This window comes from Triticum urartu, chromosome 1A, assembly GCF_056163025.1.
Source record: "Triticum urartu cultivar PI428250 chromosome 1A, HENAU_Tu73, whole genome shotgun sequence".
NCBI classification, from domain to species: Eukaryota; Viridiplantae; Streptophyta; class Magnoliopsida; order Poales; family Poaceae; genus Triticum; species Triticum urartu.
The window spans coordinates 266,230,686-266,240,147 of record NC_141873.1 but is presented as its reverse complement, the minus strand read 5'-3'; the positions used below and the strand labels follow the sequence as shown (position 1 = coordinate 266,240,147).

Here is a 9,462-nt window from a genome sequence, read left to right as displayed (position 1 = left end):
GGTATATATGATATTTGCAATAATTTGTACTAAAGGTAATGTTTCATGTTTGACAGACCAAAACATGATACATAAAACCAAAAATCTGTAAATAATATATATCATATTTCACCGGTACTGTAATGTGTGATGGAAAATTGAAATGGAAGATATGACTGAACTTATCGTATTTCACTATTGCACATGTATAGAATCACATATTGTTCCTATCTTTTGTGTAATCAAATATGAGATGTTGTAACAATCAAATTTCATTATCATAATATGTTCACATTTCATTATGTACAAATGTGGAAAGAATGAAATGTGATATTTTGTATGTAAATCATTTAACTTTCATAAAATGCAATATTTGCAGAGCAAATATGGAAAAACATATTTCACATTTGTGTCACATGAGTAATATAATTATTAATTTGGTTAGTTTCCTATTGTGGATAGAATGCCATATTATACATTGTAATTATCACAATTCAATATCATTATATGAAATTTAATAATTGTGTAATGAATAAAATATGCGCTGTTATAAAAATGAATTTTCACGTCTATTTGGAACGATTTAAATGTGGATAGAATGAAATGTGATATGGTCTTGAAAGCTTCACACTTGATGAAATATTTTTCAATTGAAAAAACAGGTATATGTTATATTAGCAATAAATTGTACTGATGTTAATGTTTCATGTTTGACAGACCTAAACAAAAAAACATATTACATAAATAATTTTTTTTGTAAATAATATATATCATATTTCACTATTTCACCGGTAATAGAATCTATGATGGAAAAATGAAATGGAAGATATGACTGAACTTATCCTATTTCAGTATTTCACATGTATAGAATCACATATTGTTTCTATTTTGTGTGTAATGAAATATGAGATGGTTTAACAATCAAATATCAGTACCATAATAAGTTGACATTTCATTATGTACAATAGTGGAAAGAATGAAATGTGATATGTTCTATATATGTCATTTCATTTTCATAATATAAAATGCAATATTTGCATAGAAAAAATAAACATATTTCACATTTGTGTCACATGAGTACTATATTCATTAATTTGGTAAGTTTCCTATTGTGGATAGAATGAAATATTAGACATTGTTATTATCACACTTGAATATCATTATATGAAATTATATAATTGTGCAATGAATGAAATATGCGCTGTTATAAATAGGACTTTTCAATTGTATAGTTAGAAATGAAATAATGAAATGTTACACGTTGTAATTATAACAGTTCAATCTGTTTATGTGAAATCCAACAATTGTGGGGACAATATAATATTAGATCAGTTTTATAGTATGAAATGAAATAATGAACAAATATGACAATTGACATGTATACAATGACATATGATATGTCCTCGTTGGTAGTACTGAAACATGTAGTGTATTATATATCGTATTGCACATGTGTAGATTCACATTATGTACAATATATATCATATGTTGTCTAAGATATATCATATTTCAGATGTATAAAATGACGTATGGTTCCTATTTCTGTGAAAAATGAAATATGATTTTGAACAGTAGTGGTAGTAATGAAATGTGATATTTCATTGATATTGGATTTCACTTTCATAAATATTGATTGGCTATTTGAAAAGAGTGAAATGTGGATAAAATGAAATGTGATATGTTTTTAAAGCTTCACATGTGATGAAATATTTTTGATTGAGAAAACAGGTATATAAGATATTTGCACTAATTTGTACTGATGATCATGTTTCATGTATGACAGACCTGAACAAAAAAACATATTACATAAAACAGAAATTTAGTAAATAATATATATCATATTTAAATAATTCACTGGTAATAGAATGTATGATGATGAAATGAAATGCAAGATATGACTGAACTTATCGTATTTCAATATTTCACATGTATAGAATCACATATTGTTCCTATTTTGTGTGTAATGAAATATGAGATGTTGTAACAATCAATGTTTATGTGAAATCCAACAATTGTGGGGACAATATAATATGAGATCAGTTTTATAGTATGAAATGAAATAATTAACAAATAGGACATTTCACATGTATACAATGACATATGATATGTCCTCGTTGGTAGTACTGAAACATGTAGTGTAATATATATCATATTGCACATGTATAGATTCACATTATGTACAATATACAATTGTGGACAGAATGAAATGTGATATGTTCTATATATGTCATTTAACTTTCAGATTATAAAATGCAATATTTGCATAGCGAAAATGGGAAAACATATTTCACATTTGTGTCAAATGAGTAATATAATTATTAATTTGTTAAATTTCGTATTGTGGATAGAATGAAATATTATAAATTGTAATTAGCACACTTGAATATCATTATATGAAATTAAATAATTGTGGAGTCAATGAAATATGAGCTGTTATAATTATGACTTTTTACTTATATAGTGAGAAATGAAATACTGAAATGTTACACGTTGTAACTATAACAATTCAATATGTTTATGTGAAATCCAACTATTGTGGGGACAATATAATATGAGATCAGTTATATAGTATGAAATGAAATAATTGAATATCAAATATCATATTTAAGTTGTATAGTATGCATTTAGTGATGTCCAAATGTTTCACATTCATATTTCCTCATGTGAATACACGGTGCTAACATGCTTAATTAACAAATACGACATTTGACATGTATACAATGACATATGATATGTCCTCGTTGGTATTACTGAAACATGTAGTTTAATATAATTCATATTGCACATGTATAGATTCACATATTGTTGTTGGTTGGTAGCACTGAAATATGTTGTCTAAGATATATCATATTTCAGATGTATAAAATGACATATTGTTCGTATTGTGTGTATAATGAAATATAAATTATGAACAGTAGTGGAAAGAATGAAATGTGATATGGTATTTATATTGCATTTCACTTTCATAAATATTGATTGACTATTTGGAAATATTGAAATGTGGATATAATGAAATGTGATATGTTCTTTAACGCTTCACATGTGATGAAATATTTTTCAATTGAAGAAACAGTTATACATGATTTTTGAAATAATTTGTACTGATATTAATGTTTCATGTTTGACAGAACTTAACCAAAAACATATTAGATAAAACCAAAAAATTGTAAAATTGAAATGGAATATATAACTGAACTTATTGTATTTTAGTACCCATCTTGTTGTGTTAGATAGGTTGCAATTTTTACTGTGGTACGATGTGTTAACGTTTAGTGAATGTAAAATAATATGTCTCTATGTTCTGCAATATTTACATTTCATAAGTAGTAGTGTGCAGTACTGTAATTAACAAATATTAGTATATGTGAAATTAAAGCAGACTTGATAAAGTGGAAAATTGCAGTTTTACACAACAGCGAAGAGTTACATATGGAAACCTAGTACTGTGGCGTTGTGTAAAAATTGTATGTTATGATATGTCAAATCAAAGGATACGTGGTACTGTGAAAAGCAGGAACTGACCTCACAAGGATGCGTGGTACAGACGCATGTGAGTAAATGAGAAAGCTGATCCACTTGTTAGAATCCAATGACCAGTGGGGGATATAAGAGTGCGGAAGGAACACATTCATTTCACAGAGCAAAATGTTGCAACCGGGTAATTCATCTGGATCTGCAAGCTCTAGGTCTTCTAGAAGGGTGTACAAGTCAGTTAGAGATGGTAGAAGCTTGGATCCACCAGAGCTGAGGTGTGCTTGCAAGGTTAAGGCGAGGAAGATGATGTCTTGCACCACACAGAATCCAGATCGAGAGTACCTTTCATGTGGAAGCACTGTAAGTTGATTGTTCATCTTTACTGATTTTTGGATCTTGGCAGAAATCTAATTATCATCTCGCACCTAATATATTTAAGAGCAGCCAGGAAGTTGTAGCATTTGGATTTGGAGAGATATATTAATGGAGTACGTTGAGGAAATGATTGATTATTGTGGAGCGCCAATTAAGGAGATGCTTGATGATGCAAACAGAAAGCTTGCTGATCAAGCTAGATTAATTAATTCCCTGAGGTTGAAGATTGAACAAGATTCTAGTGATAGAGAGCAGCAGCTGGGAGAGGTCATAGGTTGTATAACAAAGCTTGAAGGATCAGTGAGAATGTTGAAGATGTTCATATGGGGAACAATCTTTTTGGTATCAACTTGGTTAGCAATTGGAGGATCTGCTTCAAGTCTGGTGACTATACTGTTAGCTGTAACTTTAATTTATCTGGTTGTAGGGTAACTTTGAAAACCTATCCGTGTGAACCAATATGTAAGTTTATTCTATAATGATGTATGAATATCTAGTTAAGCTTGCTTTTGTCTTGTCATTACGCAACTGGGAAACCTAGTAGAAATCAAATTTGGAAAGAGATGTCTGGAATGAAATTTGGAAAGAGATGTCTGTAATGAAATCTGTAGAGCATAGTAAAAAAAACTGAAATATGTAGCGGTAGCTCGTTTGTATTGGTATATCATTTATATTAATTGAAATCAAATTTGGAAAGAGATTATTGTATTGGTATATCATTGCTATTACTTGAAATCAAATTTTGAAAGAAAAGTATGGAATGAAATATGTAACAAGAAAGTTACAAAATAAGTTTAATTTTCAGTGAAACGACTAACATACATAATTGGTATGCCAACATAAGTATGTGATGTCTCATTTCACATAGCAGATAAACACAGAATAAGTATCTTAGTGTGACATTTGAAAGATACGTTCAGACAAAAGTTAGTTGTGAGCACCCAAAGTAATTTCTTCTTATGATTTGGATAAATGTTTGTACTTGATAGTATTTGATTGATAGCTATGATACTGAATTTAAGTATGATAAATAATATGATCTATAGTAGAAATATAAACACTTTGAAAGACAGCAAGAAGTTTAGCTGTGAACCAAAATTTTGCTGTGAGCAAGAAGAACAAGCATACAAGTTATTTTATTCATATGATCTGGAACAATCTTTTGACTTAAGAGTACGTTTTAGAAATATATTATACAGAATTTAAGAATGATAGAGACCGTGAGTGCAATATATACTGTTGTTAGCTGAAATATGAGATACATAAACTGATTGGAAGACAGCAAGAAGTTGTGCTGACATTTCCTTACATACTGGCAATACAAACATTGGTTATAAAGCAAGGAATAACCTTAATAGTTTTAAAGTACCATACATAACGACGATTGCACGGAATGAACATTGTTCATTTCAGATGAAACTACTACATCATATGAAATAACTTGCAGTACGTAGTGAATGCTACATAGGCAACAACGCGATGGAGGAATCATTATGTTGTTGTCTTCACGGCGGATGCTATCTTCTTAATCTCAGGCCTCCTTGGATTGAGATCATTGAAGCGGTGGTAAACAAGGATATAGCATATTTCCTTCCTGAAGACATCCATTGCCCACTGTAAGGAAGCAAGGAAGAGTTAATAGTGGATGAACTTGTACATAGGAAGTTGTGATGTTATAGAAGATTGTGAGAACATTGTTGTGTGTTCAATAGTAAACCTTGTAATTTCCAATGAGCTCTTTGCCATTGTGACACAGAAGGACTTTAAGAACCCAGAAACCATAGTCATCACTGCCATAATAATAATTATTAGTATTTCATCATATTACTGAAGTATATAACAAAAGATGTAGCATACATACTTGTTTGTTTGTTTTCTAGCAGAACAATACTTCATTGGGAAATCAGTAAATGCGAAAGCACTCTTGTGGAGACAATCATTCAATGATTTTTGGAGATTGCTGGCCTGCAATTTGTTGAGAAAGGTCGTGAATGCAAATTATTTATGTGAGAAATTTCAGGTACTGTATTGAACATTTATCAGAATTAGGAAATCTGAAATAGAACTAGTAACAGAATGACCTACCATGTTCTCCAACATAGCCCTGTGCGGGTGTTCACCTTCTTTGACTTCTAAGTTAGAGTCATAAATTTCAATTATGTTTTGTGTGAGGTTAATGACAGCCAGAATCCAATGGTTGTCCGATAGTGTAGGCAGAAATAGCTTGAAAAAAGTACAAATTTGTTTATTAGTAAAATGTACTTACAGTAGAAAGTAAAAATGTAGATGGTGAAAGATTACCTTCTCAACATTTTGAAGTGGCAACTTACTAAGCTTCTTGCAGAGATATGCAGGGTTGCATTTATTTCCTTTTTTTAGCAATTCGGTCTAAATAAGAATGCAGAGTTGTTAGATAACAAGAATGGAATGAAAATTATGCGTAATAAAAGTAAAGAGTGCTTACTATAATAGTCTGGTCCAATATAATCTTGGTCTTTGATCCCCAATCACACATAAGTGCCACGGACAGTAACCACATCATATTTTTGCACATCTTTCCTTTTGGCATTAGGCATTGTACTAACTCTCTTTCTGTTATAGAAGCTGGATCTATCCTTATCTTGGTACCACCTGTGTCATTATCGTTGCATCGTCGTGTCTTACGTAAACCTCAGAACTTGCTACCAGCGACAAGAGTATTGTACAGGTCGTTCAACTTCTTCACCAGATATTGCTTCTTCTTTATGAGCTCAGATATACCTTCGACGATCTCCTCTTTCTTCTGATAACGCTGTTTTCTCATCTTCATAGAAGGATTTATGCTACCAGCATAATCAAAACATTCTCCATCTGGTAATGGCTCAGCAAGCTTAGAGATGTGGTCACAATCAATTGTTTTAGGAGATGAAGGTTCATCGGGTATGTGAACTATCTCTATATCCCTGAAGCTGTGTCCTGATATTTGAATATTTACAAGTCAGATAATTATTACTATACTAAGTCATGTAAAATATAAATACATTATTTAAGTGAGAACAATTGTTGGTTGTATGAACTTACTAGGAGTTAAATAAGAAGTATGAGAGTCTGAATCTTGCTTGCCCACTTTAGATATATCATCATCTTCGGTGCGCTCAGAACTTACTTCTGCAACTGAATTGTCGGAAGGATGTTCTTGGAATTCATCTTGTTTTTTTGCAACATCTTCTTGTGTAGACTGACAAGATGATGATTCTATGTCTCCTGCAGTGCACTGAGTCTGTATTTCTGCTAATGCAAGAGTTTGTTCTAAGTTTTCACTGAGCACTTCATTGATAGCAAGACTTAGTGATTCGTTGTTATCATTTGCAGGTGTGGATTCGGTGTCATACATAGAATCATTTCCACACATTTGTCTAGTATTTTTTTTAGAATCTTGCAGTGCTGAGGATTCCTTTGGTGAGGTTTGACCAATTTGCAATGTGATATCTGAGGGTACAGTGCTTGGTTTTGGCATATCATCAGGTAACTTAGAAGGGTCTATCTGGAAAACATCCAAACTGGAGGAGCTGTGGTCGGGCAGAACAGAAGTTTCCAAAACAATAGGCTGATTATCTTCAATTCTTGAGACTTCCTGGAGCGTAGATGCAGCATTATGTTGGGTAGTATGAATAGTAGCACCCGCTGGTACATTCATCCTATCATATTCCCTGGTCATCTGACTGATTGACATAATTGATACATCACCTACTATTTGTATGGATAAAGGCGGGGAAGAAATATTTGGAACATCTTTTGAAGTGGAATCACTATCAGCAATTTCAATATCTTTCGTCGATAGAATATCAATTTTGCTGACATCAACATTTCCCAAATGATCATTCTATTGTTTCTAAATGCCATCTTCAAGTGTCGTCTTGTCTGTATGTTGTAGTTGAACAACATCTGATGCAGGATTGTGTGAGAAACTATGATTCTTGGTAGCTTTATGTGCATCAGAAACATCTATTTGAGATGAAGATTTTGTTGTTTTTGGATCAATGAAGGCAATATCTTGAATTCCATCAGCAGTTGGTGCCGTAGTAACGGTATTACCTACTTCATGCAAAACATCTTTGGATGAATCCTGTTGTGGATGTTGAACAGCAAATGCATTACTCTTTGGCTGATCCCCTTGGTTGCCATGTCCAAGCACATTATGAGCACTAGTAACAGGTAGAAGAAAAGCACTATCCGCTTGACCATCAGTACCAACAAACTTCATTATTGATGAATCTTCACTTGGCATGTTGCTTCTCTGAGTTTGAACAGAATGTGACCTGACTTGGTCTGCAGCAATGTTGGGAATGACAATTGCAGTTGTGGGAACGATGACTGCAGAGACTAATTCTTGGGGATGTGTAGAAGCAGAATTGTTTGACGATGATACAACATTGGCAACAGAAGTCTCTTGTCTTTCTAAGGCGGTTGTTGCAGAACATGATGTAGCATCAGACTTGAGATTTTGAAAAGTGCAAATGCTTTCCACCAATGGATCTTTACAAGCAGCAGGTTTAGGCTAAACAATCTGATCCGTGGTAGTCAAATCTTTAGAAGAAGAAGGCTCGTACTGAGTACTCTGAGCAAGCATTGGCGAAGCAGGATGGAAGTTGTCAGCTTCGACACCTTCAATGTTCACAAAATTGGTTCCTGGTTCTGATTCATGAGTACCAATTTCTACAGTTTCATTCATGAAGGTTGGAGATGCCGGTGTTCGGGCTGTCAACTGCTGGATGACATCAACATGAGTGCTAGTTTCGTGAACCAGTTGAGCAGACTGGGAAGAATTGAGAACAACTTCATCTAGATTGGACTGACATGGACTTTGTGTTCGTACAGTTCGTTTTGTCAAAGTTGCATCATCATTGTGCAGAGAACTTCCTGGACGTGCATCATCAATCATCGGTAACATGGCCTTCTGAATCTCTTCCTGGACCAATGCTGCCATTTCCTTGGTTTTCTTAATTTGAAGCTGTTGCAGTTTGTTTTGAAGCTTCCGTTCAGACACAGTTATCAACCTTTGTCGATCGGCTGTGTACTGGTCTTCAAGAATCTTTATCCGTTTTATCAAATTCTGCAAGTTGGACAGAGACTAATTCATGAATATATCAATGAAAAATAATGAACTAGTGTAACACAGATTTAAGAAATCACCTCATCTGTAGCTTGATGTGACGGCCGCTTTTTAGAAACTTGTACTACTTGTGGAGGAAGTATATGTTTCTCCTAGCCAGGTACAGTACTTATATTAACTGTTACTGGTTGGGTGGAATGTGTAGATTTTTCGTGATCATCAAGATCATCATTATGGTCTTCTGCAGTAGGGAACATTGCTAACTTTTCATCATCCTGCAATAGAATACATGAAGATTCAGTTAATAAGTTAAAGGAAATAGGTAAAATGAAGAGTATTAATAACTACATGATTTGTATACCAGTAAGCTCTCAAACAACTTGCAATGGTCTTGTGTCTTCTTTTTTCCAGTATGATCTATTTGTTCCAGTACTGCTGAACCCACATATTTAATCCTTGGGTAACCCTGAGGTATTTTGACTAAATGTGATTGAAGTAGATCCACATATATGAGCTGCAATAATTAGGCAGAATATAAATAG

At 32.9% G+C, this 9,462-nt stretch overlaps 2 protein-coding genes across 2 annotated transcripts; one reads left to right on the top strand and one right to left on the bottom strand.

The window, feature by feature from the left end:
* Positions 1–3,624: 3,624 nt before the first annotated feature.
* On the top strand, positions 3,625–4,260 carry LOC147990808 (uncharacterized). Its single transcript, XM_087532065.1, has 2 exons — positions 3,625–3,813; positions 3,898–4,260. Exons 1-2 carry the CDS (start codon positions 3,625–3,627, stop codon positions 4,258–4,260), a joined length of 552 nt encoding a protein of 183 aa, XP_087388191.1.
* Positions 4,261–5,202: 942 nt separating this feature from the next.
* Positions 5,203–9,184, bottom strand: LOC147990807 (uncharacterized). Its single transcript, XM_087538404.1, has 7 exons — positions 6,889–9,184; positions 6,293–6,783; positions 6,130–6,216; positions 5,914–6,051; positions 5,720–5,793; positions 5,546–5,618; positions 5,203–5,442 (listed from the first exon to the last, which is right to left on the bottom strand). The coding sequence occupies exons 2-7, from the start codon at positions 6,395–6,397 to the stop codon at positions 5,320–5,322; spliced, it is 600 nt and encodes a 199-aa protein (XP_087394530.1). The 5' UTR covers positions 6,398–6,783; positions 6,889–9,184; the 3' UTR covers positions 5,203–5,319.
* Positions 9,185–9,462: the final 278 nt, after the last annotated feature.